The sequence below is a fragment of the Girardinichthys multiradiatus genome, chromosome 9 (assembly GCF_021462225.1).
Source record: "Girardinichthys multiradiatus isolate DD_20200921_A chromosome 9, DD_fGirMul_XY1, whole genome shotgun sequence".
Classification (NCBI taxonomy): domain Eukaryota; kingdom Metazoa; phylum Chordata; class Actinopteri; order Cyprinodontiformes; family Goodeidae; genus Girardinichthys; species Girardinichthys multiradiatus.
The window spans coordinates 32396353-32412345 of record NC_061802.1 but is presented as its reverse complement, the minus strand read 5'-3'; the positions used below and the strand labels follow the sequence as shown (position 1 = coordinate 32412345).

Below are 15993 nucleotides of genomic sequence, written 5' to 3'. Positions count from 1 at the left end.
AGTTAGGAGAGGCAAATTCATCTAGAGTTTTCTATTGTGTAGTAAAGGGTTGATAATTCTATGTATTGGGCAGGCAATCAAACAAACGGCAACTGACATAAATAACCTGGAATAACCTGGTTCTTTTAAAACTGGCTGTTAAACTTAAATCCAGATCTGCACATACACTGTAAAAAAAGACAAACTGTCATTTTTTCTCGCTGTCTGACTTTAAATCATGGCAAACTTTTTTCTATTCTAAGTCACTTAGGATTATCAACATGATTTCATTAATTTTCTTCCACTTTACTGAGATGGGGCTGCTTTTGTGACAGATCCATCTCATTCTCCTGCTCATTCAAGCTCAATGCTTTGCCGACAAGTTCCTCTGCCCCTGGTGGAATCTTTATTTTGTTGTTTACTGCAGAGACACAGGTCAACAGGTCGCACAAAAGAAATAAAAAGGTCTGAGTAGACCTTGTGAATTAGTGGGCCGTGGACACTGACTCACCGATGTTCTCTGACAGAACCTGCAGGTTGGACACTCTGCTCTGCTTGATATTTATAAAAGAAACTTTATCAAAAACTGCTTTGGGATTATTTCAGTTGTTACGGACGTGGAGACAGAAACGAAAAGGAAAAAATCAGAAGCATGAAAGAGAGAGAGGTGGGGCAAAAAGGAAAAAAGGGAGAGAAGGAGAAAAGAATGGAGGAAAAAAAGAAGGATGAAGAGATTTAAAAAATAACACCGTGCTTGCTTCTACACCTGCAGAAACATTCATATTAACAGCCTTTTTACCAAAAAGTGCACGGCACTTGAATGAATGCAATATGAATGCAAGATGTATTTAGTGGTACATATAGAACATTTGTGCATCTGTTAACACCTGAATCTAAATACCTGTGGGTCTGAGTGTGAGCGGGCTTGTGTACACAAGGTTTCTCCGTAAAGATATGCAATAGCGCGTGTAAGGAGCCACAGACCTGCCCCCTTGGACCTGGGACAGATACGGAGGAGACCTAAGCCATAGACATCCAAAGGCCCACCAGAGCACAGGAACCCCAGGAGATCCATTGCCGGGACTACCACAACAACCACAAGGGAGCAGTTCAAGACCTAACCTGACACAAAAACAGGCACACATAGTCACAATCACACATTCCCACCCTCATGCGCACACATATAAACACCCAACGTAAAAACAAACAACAATGGATGTCGTACACTCACTCACATTCCCCATACATACTCTATACTCCCAGGTCCAGGTGCCGATACCCCATAGGGCCTTGTGAACTTGTTATATAAAGCTCCATGAAAAAAAGTGTTGCTTTATTTATTTTTCTAATTTCAACAATGTCCATACAGTACTTGCCTGTTTCAAGTTTTCATGTTCCACTTTATTAATAAGAAGTTGCATGATAATACACGTTAATTCACACTGATACACGGTCAAACTGTTTGGCTCCATCCCATGAGCTCCATTGAAACTGAATGATATGGGTGTGGAGACAATGGCAAGCAGTGTTACTACTCCCTCTTGTGCTGATAAGTCGCAATACCGACATATACACTGGGGAGAACAAGTATTTGATACACTGCCGATTTTGCAGGTTTTCCCATTTGCAAAGCATGTAGAAGTCTTTCATTTTTATCATAGGTACTCATCAACTGTGAGTGATGGACTCTAAAACAAAAATCCTGAAAATCACATTGTGTGATTTTTAAGTAATTAATTTGCATTTTATTGCATGAAATAAGTATTTGATCACCTAACAACCAGTAAGAATCCCAGCTCTCACAGGCCTGTTAGTTCTTCTTTAAGAAGCCCTCTTGTTCTCCACTCATTACCTATATTAACTGCACCTGTTTGAACTCGTTATCTGTATAAAAGACACCTGTCCACACACTCAATCAAACAAACAAACTCCAACCTCTCAACAATGGCCAAGACCAGAGAGCTGTGTAAGGACATCAGGGATAAAATAGTAGACCTGCACAAGGCTGGGATGGGCTACAGGAAAATAGCCAAGCAGCTTGGTGAGAAGGCAACAACTGTTGGTGCAATTATAACAAAATGGAAGAAGTTCAAGATGATGGTCAGTTTCCCTCAGTCTGGGGCTCCATGCAAGATCTCACCTCGTGGGGCATCAATGATCACGAGGAAGGTAGGGAACAGCCCAGAACCAGACGGCAGGACCTAGTCAATGATCTGAAGAGAGCTGGGACCGCATTCTCAAAGAAGACCATTAATAACACACTACGCCGCCATGGATTAAAATCCTGCAGCGCACATAAGGCCACCCTGCTCAAGCCAGCGCATGTCCAGACTTGTCTGAAGTTTGCCAGTGACCATCTAGATGATCCAGAGGAGGAATGGGAGAAGGTCATGTGGTCTGATGAGACAAAAATAGAGCTTTTTGATCTAAACTCCACTTGCTGTGTTTGGAGGAAGATAAAGGATGAGTACAACCCCAAGAACACCATCCCTACCATAAAACACGGAGGTGGAAACATCATTCTTTGGGGATGCTTTCTGCAAAGGGGACAGGATTGCTTGCACCGTATTGAGGGGAGGATGGATGGGGCCATGTATCAGGAGATCTTAGCCAACAACCTCCTTTCCTCAGTAAGGGCATTGAAGATGGGTCGTGGCTGGGTCTTCCAGCATGACAACGACCCGAAGCACACAGCCAGGACAACTAAGGAGTGGCTCCATAAGAGACTGGCTGGAGTGACCCAGCCAGTCTCCAGACCTGAACCCAACCAAAAATCTTTGGAAGGAGCTGAAAGTCTGCATTGCCCAGCAGCAGCACTGAAACCTGAAGGATCTGGAGAAGATCTGTATGGAGGAGTGGTCCAAAATCCCTGCTGCAGTGTGCAAACCTCATCAAGAACTACAAGAAACGTCTGATATCTGTAATCGCAAACAAAGCTTTCTGTACCAAATATTAAATTTTGTTTTTCTGATGTATCAAATACTTATGTCATGCAAAAGAATGCAAATTAATTACTTAAAAATAACACAATGTGATTTTCTGGATTTTTGTTTTAGATTCTGTCACTCACAGTTGAAGACCTATGATAACTATTAAAGACCTCTACATGTTTTTCAGGTGAGAAAACCTATAAAATCTGCAGTGTATGAAATACTTGTTCTCCCCACGGTATAAGCGGAAAGTGCGGTGAGGGTAGGAACGTAGACCGACCAGTAAATTGAGAGCTTTGCTTTTCGGCTCAGCTCTCTCTTCACCACAATGGACCGGCACAGCGCCCCCATTACTGTGGCAGCTGCACCGATCCGTCTGTCGATCTCCCGCTCCATTCTTCCCTCACTCGTGAACAAAACCCCGAGATACTTAAACTCCTCCACTTGAGGCAGGAACTCCCCTCCAACCTGAAGAGGACAAGCCACCCTTTTCCGGTCGAGTACCATGGCCTCGGACTTGGAGGAGCTGATCCTCATCCCAGCCGCTTCACACTCGGCTGCGAACCGCCACAGCGCATGCTGTAGGTCTTGGCTAGAGGGGTCCAGCAGGACCACGTCATCCGCAAAAAGAAGAGACGAAATCCACTGGTCCCCAAACCAGACCCCCTCCGGCCCTTGGCTGCGTCTAGAAATCCTGTCCATAAAAGTTATGAACAGGACCGGCGACAAAGGGCAGCCCTGCCGGAGTCCAACATGCACTGGGAACAGGTCCGACTTAGTGCCGGCAATGCGGACCAAACTCCTGCTCCGCTCGTACAGGGACCGGATGGCCCCTAATAAAGGGCCCCCGATTCCATACTCCTGGAGCACCCCCCACAGGGCATCACGAGGAACACAGTCGAATGCCTTCTCCAGGTCCACAAAACACATGTGAACCGGTTGGGCAAACTCCCATGAACCCTCGAGCACCCTGTAGAGGGTATAGAGCTGGTCCAGTGTTCCACGGCTGGGACGAAAACCACACTGTTCCTCCTGAAGCCGAGGTTCGACTATCGGTCGGACTCTCCTCTCCAATACCCTGGCGTAGGCCTTACCAGGGAGGCTGAGGAGTGTGATCCCCCTGTAGTTGGAACACACCCTCCGGTCCCCCTTCTTATAAAGGGGGACCACCACCCCAGTCTGCCAGTCCAGAGGCACTGTCCCCGACCGCCATGCAATGTTGAAGAGGCGTGTCAACCATGACAGCCCTACAACATCCAGACACTTGAGGTACTCAGGGCGGATCTCATCCACCCCCGAAGCCTTGCCACCGCGGAGCTTTTTAACCACCTCGGTGACTTCAGCCTGGGTGATGAAAGAATCCAACCCCGAGTCCCCAGCCTCTGTTTCCACCACGGAATGCGTGATGGCAGGATTGAGGAGATCCTCGAAGTACTCCTTCCACCGCCCGATAATGTCCTCAGTCGAGGTCAGCAGTCTCCCGCCCCCACTATAAACAGTGTTGGCAAAGCACTGCTTCCCCCTCCTGAGGCGCCGGACGGTTTGCCAGAATCGCTTCGAGGCCAACCGGTAGTCCTTCTCCATGGCCTCACCGAACTCTTCCCAGGCCCGAGTTTTTGCCTCTGCCACAGCCCAGGCCGCAGCACGCTTGGCCTCACGGTACCCGTCAGCCACCTCAGGAGTCCCACAAGCCAACCACAGCCGATAGGACTCCTTCTTCAGCTTAACAGCATCCCTTACTGCCGGTGTCCACCACCGGGTTCTGGGATTGCCGCCACGACAGGCACCGCAGACCTTACGGCTGCAGCTATGGGCAGCAGCATCGACAATAGATGCAGAGAACATGGTCCACTCGGACTCTATGTCTCCAACATCCCCCGGGATCTGGTCGAAGCTCTCCCGGAGGTGGGAGTTGAATACATCCCTGGCCGAGGGCTCCGCCAGGCGTTCCCAGCAGACCCTCACTATGCGCTTGGGCCTGCCGAGTCTGTCCGGCTTTCTCCTCCTCCAGCGGATCCAACTCACCACCAGGTGATGATCAGTGGACAGCTCAGCCCCTCTCTTCACCCGAGTGTCCAAAACATGCGGCCGAAGGTCTGATGATACGACAACAAAGTCGATCATCGACCTCCTGCCTAGGGTGTCCTGGTGCCAAGTGCACTGATGGACACCCTTATGTTTGAACATGGTGTTCGTTATGGACAATCCGTGACTAGCACAGAAGTCCAATAACAAAACACCACTCGGATTCAGATCGGGGAGGCCATTCCTCCCGATCACGCCTCTCCAGGTGTCACTGTCGTTCCCCACGTGGGCGTTGAAGTCCCCCAGCAGAATAATGGAGTCCCCGGGAGGGGCACTATCCAGCACCCCCGACAGGGACGCCAAGAAGGCAGGGTACTCTGCACTACCACTTGGCCCGTAAGCTGAAATGTTGGGGTTTACAGATTAAAAGTCTCAAGAGATAAAACAAAAGACAGCTGTTCAGCTTCCTCAACTGAATGAACAGCAGGCATGCCGTAGAAAAAAAACAAAGTTTCCTTCAGAATGGTAACTTTTTAAATAAAGAAACATATAACTCTTCAAATTAGAGGTATGAATAAATTATGGCCTTACTGTTGCTGCCTACCTTAACAGGACATGTATTTTTTTTTAAATCTGGGTTTTGTTTTGTGAACATGCAGCTTTCTCCTGTTCATTAAAAAAGCCTAATTTACTCTCGGCGTGATTCAAACTTCTCTGATAAGCTTCTTCGTCAACCTAAAAGATCATTTGCAATCTTTCACTATAGCTCAATGCAAAATTTCTGCAAGTGAGGGGCTTTTGTTTCTTAAGCGTTCTGTATTTTAAATTGATTTGATTGAACAGTGAAAACAACTACAATAATGGAAGGGCTTTCCAGTTTTGCTGCAGAATAGGCATTTATTTTTTGTAGGTGAGAAGTTAAATGCAAAAGTAAAGTTGAGACACATTCTTTCCTCACAAAGTTGCTTTCAACCAAACTGTGATGCAATAAGATGAAAAACAGGATGTCTTTTCAAAAAGATAAACTAGGATTAAAAACCAAACAGCAAAGAAAGATCCACAAAAAGCCACAATGCATTTTCTCTTTCTATTGGTTTTCTGTACTACTGATCTCTTACCTCAGTTTTCAACTCCTATTTTCAAACCTGCTTCGGGTATCTTGAAAGATGTGTTTTGTCATGTCGGCAACCTAACCGAAAAGTTACCAGTTAGTTGGCAAATAAGCTGAAGCAACAAAGACGCCAAATAAGGAAACTGTTTTCTTTTTTTTTTCCAGTCCTTGAATGTTATAAAGCTAAGAGAGCAAGGAGTGGGTTTCACATGAGACCATGGCCTTTAGCATCATACTTCTACTGCTCTTTGCTGTCCAGGGTAAGCTGCAATACCTTTATGGCAAAAATAGCTATAGACCGAAGCAACCAGCACCAAAATACTGATTTAATGCAGAAATATGGTATTTCTTTTGAATTTCAGGAGCTGAAGGCTCTCAGATTGTAGGTGGCAGAGATGCCGTCCCTCACTCAAGGCCATACATGGTCTCACTGCAAATCCAAGGTCGACATATCTGCGGAGGAGTGCTCATAAGAGAGGACTTTGTGCTCACGGCAGCACATTGCGACTTATCCAAGTAAGCTTTGTTAACTGCCTATAAATTCAAGAAATTCTAAATGAATGCGAGGCTGAAGAAAATATATATACATAATCAAAGCTTTCAAGAATTTGATCTAGAAATAAAAATTCTGGAGAGAAATTAAACAAAACATGGGGTACTATGTTAATGACATACTATATTTATTATAGTATGTCAATTTATTATGTTAATTTATATTATGCCAGTTCATATCAATTTAACAAGATGAAAAATGACAAGAAATGTATAGATGTATAAGCCTACCCAGACACCTGCTTCTGCACATGGTGCATTAATATACCTCCACATCTATCCATCTGTCTGTCTGTCTGTCTGCTCGGACACTTAACTCTACATAGTACAATTACTGGTCTCTTAATTTTTTTTTAGGTTTAATATAGCTTTGAGTTAAAAAAAAAAGAAGAAATGAATGATGTTAAAGAAAGAAAACTGAAACACTTGTTATATAAAAAGATATCACTGCTTGAATCTCATCAATTTATGCAATTCTGTGATTTCTAGACCGTTCACAGTTGTGCTTGGAGCAGATAAACTGGAGGCCAATGAGCCAGCAACGCAGCGTTTTCGTGTTCTCAGATCTTTTTCCCATCCTGACTACACTGATCTTGCAAATGATATTATGCTGTTAAAGGTTAGGTGAAAAGTATCAGATTTTAAAATATGTAAATTCGTCTTTCTTTTTATATATTCTTACATTTGCACAACCTCTAACACTATTATCTTTTGTTTTTATTATTCATTCCTCCTCAGCTTAGCAGCAGGGCAAATCTTACTAAAGAAGTGCAGCTGATCTCTCTGAAGTCCGGCCACCTGAGAATGGGAAATAGCTGCATCACAGCGGGCTGGGGAGACATAGGGGACAACAGAACGATGGCTAACAGGCTTCAGGAGGTCAATGTCACAATTCTTTCACCACGCACATGTCAGAAAAAATGGAGAGATGTTTCCATAGCCAAATCGATGGTTTGTGCCATTGGGGCAAGGAGATTACAGGGCTTCTGCTCGGTGAGGCTGGTCAAAAAACAAGAAATATTCAGCAAAAACAAAAATCATAATGGTCAGATTTTTAAATAATCCCCTAAACGTTAATATCTCTTGAACTGCAGGGGGATTCAGGAGGTCCGTTGGTGTGTGACGGAGCTTCAGCAGGTGTCGTCTCCTTCTCTGGACGTCGATGTGGAGACCCAAGGACTCCTGATGTCTATACACGCGTTGCCTCCTTTAGGCAATGGATTGACAAAGTGTTGAATGAAAATTAGGCAAACTGTTTTACCTGATACTTACAGCTGTTCAACATTTCAACCAGAATGACTCAGTGAAAATTAAAATGTTGTTCCACTGTTAAGTTTTTACCAACTTCTACCAACAATATTTCTGAAAATGTTAATTAAATCACAAGGAGAAGAATATGAATGATTAAAATGTTCATACAAAACCGAAATCAGTGCAAAAATAATTTATTTTAATTTATTTCAATAAATGAGTGCAAAGCATTAAATAACTATACTTTCATAAGTATTTTGTAGCTTTTTATTAAAGGTCAAACTCTATGTAAATATATTCCAATAGTTGCTTTTATCTAAGACAGAAACCCTCAAAAGTAACTATAGGAAGGAAAGGGAATATGTTTACATCTTAAGGAATGCTAGAGGTGAAAATACATCATACTTAACATAAAAATGTCTTTTCTTCCTCTTGATTTCTTTTGTGTTACAAATGTGACTATTTATGCAAAAACAGTAGCTAAATATGCACTGCTTAACAAAAAGTAAAACCATGATGAGAACAAATCTAAATACAGACCAGTGCACTGGAAATCTGCTGTGCTTCATCATTATATTCTGGGTTAGTAAATAAATCATTTTGCACCTTTAGATTTGCATTTTCTCAAAGTAAACCCTTTCTTGGGTTGAAATACAATGAACTCGATTTGTGGTAATCTTGAACTTGGTTTTCTTCCTTTTATGCTGTATTATGGGAACTTCCTAGTTTGAGATTATAAACATTGAACAGGTACATCCCAGTAAATTGGAATATGCATTGCACTGAGACTCGTTTCTCAAATTACAAGTACCTTTTGAAAACAATAAATAATAACCATTAACCAGACATTAAACACACCTTTTATTAAGCCCACTTCTTTGTATAAAAAATATTTTTTATTGGTCTGATGTAATAGTCGAATCTTAAATGTCATATTTTCATCAGCTGTAGGAGCAGAAAATCATCATAATTAATAAACATAAAAACATCAGTCTGTGTAATTACACACAGATTGATGTACACACATACTATATATAATTAAGTATAATAATTATGTATAATTATGTATAATATGTATAATATAATGTGTTTCACTTAGTGAACTGAGTTATTGAAATATGTTAACTTTTAAATAATGAGGTTATCAGGAAAGTTACTCCCTGACATTAGAATTGATGCTTTAACCAGGAAAATAGGAACCCGCAGCAGGTGATCAACCAAACTGCACAGATGATTAGAATGCAGGGTGTTTATTCTCCTTCAGTACAAAGAACATATATTTATTACACGTTTGGTGATTCAGTGGTTCTGTAGAGATCAAATATACCAGATGACAGCTAATATCAATGCAATCTGCGTAGGATACTGGCAGTGCTCAGTATAAAGTGTTTTCTTGAATATGCACGAATTAACTAAGAGGAAGTCTGATTAGTAAGAATCTAGGCCCCGTGAGGGCCTCTTTTCACATATAGTGTACAAATTAATCAAAGCTTTTACTATATCTGATCTAGGCATACACACTATAAAAACAAATATTTGTTTACAGAGAAACAAGCCTGTGAGGTGTTTGAGATGTGCAAAGAAGATGGATGAGAAGTACCCAAGAGACCTAGATTCTATCCAAACAAGGTGAAAATAAGAAATGGATTCACCCTCTGCTGCCCTCTGCTGGAATTAGTGCTCCATATAATTAAGTCTGATCTAATTGAAACAATTTCTAACTGTTTTTGTGAACCATATTTTATTGATATGCAATAATAATAATTTAAAACAAAAATGTTTTTTTTTTGATTATGTGATGCATTTTATCTATTGTTCTTATTTCAATACCATTTTATAATTTTCGATGTAAAGCATTTTGAATTATCATTCCCATGTCAACGTCTGAAATTTAAGTTGCTTAATGTAAACCTCTGATTACTTTAGATTTCACATCGGCCATTTTTTATCGTTGCATTACACTAGTTTAAAAATTAATAATAGTTTGTCTTACTTTTTTTGCATTTTTGGCATGTAAATGTATCCTTCAAGTCGCTTATTAATAATTCGGTATTTTGTGCATTAAGCATTTTGTAATTGCTAAACTATAAAACAGCTCTCTATAAAAAAAAAAACTTCACTTGTAGAATTTATTTCGTGTCTACACTTAAAAACATCAACACCCACAATTCCCCACGCGTTTGCTTACGTTCTTCCCTGCCGTCATGGTAACCTCAGGGTTGCTGGGAACTAGAGTCTCCTCCCTCCCACGATCAACCAGCCAGAGCTAACTCCTATTTTTCCATAGGTTTCGCGAGATTTGCGCGGGCAGGTTGGCGCGTGGCAAGATTTATCCGCCATGTAAACCGAACAGTACTGACATGAAATCTGCTTAAAGGTAATTCAGCTGTGTTATACACTTAGAACACTTAATAAACATCCATTTGTTGTTACTGCGTGTTAGCTTAGTCAGTGACAACCCGGTAAGCAGATAGACATGGCTGACTAGACGCCTCCGCTTACCTTCAATAACATCTGCATTGATAACAGCCAGACAGACGTTGCGGCGTTTAGTTTAGTAGGAATGAGCTACTTCAAGTGTATTTATATGGTTTTTTTTCCGACTTCCTCGTGACATTCATGCGGGTTTGTGAGATATTAATGCAAACATATTGCACCCATAGGCATGTCATACTGTAATACTGATGTACGAACTAACTCATCTTTATTCTTGACCTCCATAGTTATGTCACCCGCATAAATTCTCAGGAAGTTGCTCCATGATGCCTTCTCATTGGTTGCTGTAGTTGTCAATCTCTAGTTCAAAATGCAATCCATCAAGTTTTTCTTGTTGTTACTATTATTATTTAAAAAATGTCCCTGTTAACTTGTGTTTGACTGTTAGGTCTTCCCAGTAACACGAAACTAAACTCTTATCCTTTTTTTCCCCCCAAATAGTAACCTTTGAATTTCCAGCGGCATGTCCAAGAAAAGGGGCAGGTATGTCAATGGACAAGCTGCTATGCTGTGTTTATATATGTATATGTGTGTGTGTGTATATTATATATATATATATATCTTTTTTTTTTTTTTTTGAATGAAGCAAACATAAATTTAAACAAGGCGACTGTTGCAAGGCACTTAACCTCAACTTGCCTACTGATCTGCAAATAGGTGAATGAGTATTTGTGTGATTGGGTGAATGTGGTTCTACTATAAATGAAGGCATAATCTGTAGGAACATCTATTTCCCTTGCACCTGTCCTAGGGACGTCTTAAAATACATTCAGAATAGCCACATTTGTTTTGGACTTTAGTGGAATTGTGCTATTAGGTAAAGGCCTGTTACAGATATTAGAATATACTAAGGTTTTAAAGAACTGTGATTTCAGATCTCCTAAAAACAATTTCCAGTATACCTCCACTATGATTTATTTTCCTTTCAATGGGATGTCAGATAAGATATTGGAGTTTGCCAGAGTTGTCTCCTGCTTTAAAGAGTGTAACTTAACATAGCCCTGCCACCCCACCCTGCTTTTCGCCACACAGAGCTGGCTGAAAGAAGGCTCATAAATGTATCCTTTGTTTTAAAGAGAGATATTGTAGGTTGTACGTTGTTTAGAAATATTTCTAGTAGTCAAAAACACGGAAAGCCATGCCATAGAAAATAAGAGTTCAACTCAATAGATACAAGTAAAAAATAAAACCAAAGTAAATTTTATAGGAAACATTATTATCCTGGATTATCTTTGCAACAGCAGGAATACTATTTGTGTTTTTCTTACTGAAAGCAATAACATTGTGTGACTTTCATCTTTTATTGTGTTTCTTTTAAAGTTTATATATAATGTCCCAGTCAATAAATTAAAATATTGTTGAAAAGTTTAATTGTTTCAGTAACTTATCTTATTAAGGGAAACAGATCGTATAGTTTAACTGCACACAAACTGATGTTTTCAAGCATTTATTCCTGTTAATTATGAGGATTTTGTGCTTACAGCTAATGAAAACATGACATTTAAGATTAGAATATAACATAAGATCAATACAAAAAATACAGAAATGTGAGCTTTTTGAAAGGTATGTTTTATACCTGCTTAAAGGCTATTTAAAAAAAAAATACTCTTAATCTGAGAAATGAACCTCACTGGAACACATAATTTATTGCATTTGACTGTATTTATAAGAAATGTCGGTATCCTCTGAATGTGTGGGGAAAAAAAGTAAAATTCCTTGTTTGTGCACAAGAGCTTGGGCAATAAAATGGTTTCCAATACATTTCTATTTTTAATATCTGCCTAATAACGTACCGTGGTGTCGCATAAATCGTTTCTTATGATATGGTCTAAATATTTTACTTTGCTTATAAAAACAGCAGACCATAAAACCATTTTAGGTGAAGATTAATAAACTCCTAAAGTTCTAAACTGATAACAGGTCAAATGAGACCATGATGTCCTATTAGCTGAATTATCTGACAAGCTATATTCAGAAAAGAAAACAGTTGCTAATAAATCTAAGATGTGATCTCAAGTTCATGTTCTTGTTTTTACATGAAGTATACAGTAGAAGTGAGGAAAACTTCCTGGCGGTAATCAGTCGGTCAGAGATCATTATTATCATGATCAGCACATTAAAAACTGTCTGTCGACGTTGTTTGTCAGAAAGCGGAGCATTGGGGAACTGAGCGACACGGTAACCCCGGACCCCAACTGCATCCTGGGATTACGCATTCAGCACAACTGGCGAGAGAGGGGGAACCAGAGCAAATGGAAGGGAACGGTACTTGACCGACTCGGCGTCAATCCCTCTCTCTTCATGGTCAAGTACGACGGCTTTGACTGCGTCTATGGAATTGAGCTGTTCAAGGACGAGAGAGTGTCCAACCTGCAGGTTCTGTCAGAGAACATCGGTGAGTCAGTGTCCACGGCCCACTAATTCACAAGGTCTACTCAGATCTTTTTATTTCTTTTGTGCGACCTATTGACCTGTGTCTCTGCAGTAAACAACAAAATAAAGATTCCACCAGGGGCAGAGGAACTTGTCGGCAAAGCAGTGGAGCATTTGTTTGAAAAGGAAGATGGAGAGAAGAATGAATGGAGAGGCATGGTCCTATCCCGAGCTCCAGTCATGACAAACTGGTATTATATCACTTATGAAAAGGACCCAGTTCTCTATATGTACCAGCTGTGGGATGACTACGCAGATGGAGACCTCAGGATTTTGCCTGAAGCAGGTACTAATAATTTGGGTAGAAAGCTCTAAAAGTTATCAGTGTTTCTGAATGTGAAGAATCAAGAATTTCAAAAAGCCACTCAGCACAGAGCAAGCCTGGCAGAGCTAAGAAGTGAAAGATTTTAAGGAACCTAGAAAGAGAAAGCATGACGGATATCTCTAAAAGCCCCAGAACAACTCCCAAGACATTGAATGACTTAACCCAGTTAGGAATTGTAGTAATTGTAGGAAATGCTCTTGGGTCAGATGAGATTAAACTACAGCTCCTTGACCTTAGAGACATTTCTTATGGTCGTGTAAAGAAGGGAGTGTTGTGTAATCAGTGAAACAGTGTTGGAAATGTTATGCTTTTGGGATGCTTTATTGCTTTATCTTGAACCAGAAATATCCTCAAGGTGGAAGAAACCATGAAGAAGAACTTGTGAACATTTTGAAGGAAACCTGAGAGATTTGCTACAGAGGAATGAGCTTGTATTGCTCAGAGGCTTGTTGAAAACTACAACAGATGACCGCTGGCCGTTGTCCATCATGGGGCTAATAGTTTTGATGGTGGTAGTTTTGGATTTTTTGGGAACAGTTGTGTTTCTGTGTGAAATGGAGTAACGTAAGCGTTCAAAGTAAAACTAGGGTGTTTGGAAAAGCTGTAATAAAAAGGTTTTCCTCTGTTTTGCAGAACCAGAAACCTTAAATAAAACTGTATAGCAGAGGGTAATACATCAGCTGTATGTGTATTGAGATACAAACCTTCAGAAGTGCCATCAACAGTTTTTTTTTTTTCCTGTATCTATGACTGTGTTTTAATGCATGGCTGCTGTACTGGATCTAGAGGTGGGTGAGAAACCATCGACTACGACTTAAAGTAAATCCTTCCACCAAACATACAGTTAAAATAGATAAAAACTTGTAAACCCATTGCTGATTTAAAATGTCTGTCATTATGGTGGTACTTGGAAACCTTAGTACTTATAGAGGAGGTAAGAAGTTAAGATAGACCACTGGTATGAGATTTTCTTATGCCTTTTGACCTGACCTGGCTGATATGTGCTGCCTTTGGACAGTATGTTGAAAAACGTTCTAAAGATGTCACAATATTGTAAAGGTGAAGTTTGTAATCTTATATGTGAGTTTACAGCACATTTCGTAATATTTCACTCTCCTCTTTCAGAAAACAAGCACCTGTTGCCTGCAGACAGAAAGCCGGGAGAAGAGACAGAAAGTCTGGTGGGGAAACAAGTGGAGTATGTTACCGACAAGGGTGTGAAGAGAACCGGCCTGGTCATCTACCAGGTCCCAGCCAAGCCCTCAGTGTACTATATCAAATATGATGATGACTTTCATATTCATGTCTATGATCTGGTCAAAACCCCCTAGATGTAGTGGACACTTTTATATCAGTCTTAAGCCTATTTTTCCATCTGATTTTGTTCTGCTCATTGTAAATTATTATTGAAAGCCATGATAGGTTCAGGAGTAGCTGACATGCTTTATTTGTTAAGAGGCCAGTGCAATATTCATTTCTATGCATAGCAGACCAGTAGCACTGCTATGCTTGTTTTTCTTTTCAAGGGGGAGATGGTCTTATCGTATAACTTTACCCATGGCTCATTGGCTGTGCAAGTATTTTAACATTTACATTATTGCCATTTATCAGTTTAAGTGGTTCTGACTTTGAAAGCTGAGCAGGATGTCTTATAGTTGCACTTTTCTCTGAGGTTATTCTTAAACTTGTTATACATCAAGTGTCTGAAATCAAAGTTTTAGTTTGCTGTTCGTACTAGAAGACATCTTAGGAAAACAGCCTCACAAAGTCACCTTTATATGTCCCCTATATTGTTAAATGCCAATATCCTCTCGCACCTTTGCACTCTTCTCTAGTATTGCAACGTTTCTAGTTGTGCTCTATTAATCGGCTACATTTAACATTACGTGAGTGTAGCCCGGCTTTTTCTTGTTGGAATTGTGCAGGAAGGTTTTAAATATGCTTTAAATCCTTTTTTTTATAGCACTTTTGTGGTTGCAAGGGGAGATGCTAAAATAATAATCTAATTTAAATGCACAGTAATACATGAAGTGCCTTCACGCTGGTCACAATTTGGCAATATTATGCTTACCATTTCTCTGGACAGCTGTATGAAACATGCCATTTCATTAAGTTTAAACGATAAACAGCTTGGGGAAAGTTACAGATCAGTCTGCGATGTTGACGTTTAGCTTTTTGTTGTAAAATTGTTTTCTTCAAATGTAACCTGCTTCATCGTTGCCGTCGTGATCTCACTGTTGATGTTGTGTGCAGCACTTTACTGTATAAGGTTTACGTGGTTATAGTATGGTATCATACTTGTTCTATACAAATAACACGCATGAAGGAGAGAAAAAAATTATCTAATGCTGCAATGCATTCAGATGACAGTATTTAATCTGTACATTTTGTGTATAATTCCCTATAATCTCGTTTTTGTTTGGCTGAGATTATAATCAGCTAAAAGAAACACAATATATCAGTCTCTTATCTCTGATTTAAGTTTTTAAATGGCCTTGTAGTCTTAAAAGACATGCTTGCAGAACAGGCTTCATCCAAACGTTGAATTCTCAAAAACTAAGCTTTATGTATCCTTGAGGTAACTTTTTCCTGAGTCAAAACTCTGGTTGCATCCCCAGAACAGTGCTTGGGAATCTAGATACATTTAAGCAAGTGTGGGACTGATGATGTATGCTAGAATCAAATCTGTTGTTGCATTTAATTCAAAAACATAACACTATGCATCACTGTTGGCTGTGCTTTAGTGTTTGTTGTGCAAACTTAAGTCATAAATAACTCTCCTTTAAGTTTTGTCCTCTGGTTCTGAAGTTGTAGCAGAATCAAAATGACAATTTGTCATCATTCTGTTGTAATAAAGAGTTTTGCACATCTGTTTGGTGTCGTTCTTTTAA

At 40.3% G+C, this 15993-nt stretch overlaps 2 protein-coding genes across 2 annotated transcripts; both read left to right on the top strand.

Moving 5' to 3' along the window:
- Positions 1-6195: 6195 nt before the first annotated feature.
- On the top strand, positions 6196-8091 carry LOC124873988 (serine protease 57-like). The gene is made up of 5 exons (XM_047375104.1): positions 6196-6305; positions 6408-6561; positions 7087-7216; positions 7336-7590; positions 7692-8091. Exons 1-5 carry the CDS (start codon positions 6263-6265, stop codon positions 7842-7844), a joined length of 735 nt encoding a protein of 244 aa, XP_047231060.1. The 5' UTR covers positions 6196-6262; the 3' UTR covers positions 7845-8091.
- Positions 8092-10070: 1979 nt separating this feature from the next.
- Positions 10071-15972, top strand: LOC124873989 (spindlin-1-like). The gene is made up of 5 exons (XM_047375105.1): positions 10071-10225; positions 10786-10827; positions 12492-12739; positions 12830-13063; positions 14228-15972. Exons 2-5 carry the CDS (start codon positions 10808-10810, stop codon positions 14431-14433), a joined length of 708 nt encoding a protein of 235 aa, XP_047231061.1. The 5' UTR covers positions 10071-10225; positions 10786-10807; the 3' UTR covers positions 14434-15972.
- Positions 15973-15993: the final 21 nt, after the last annotated feature.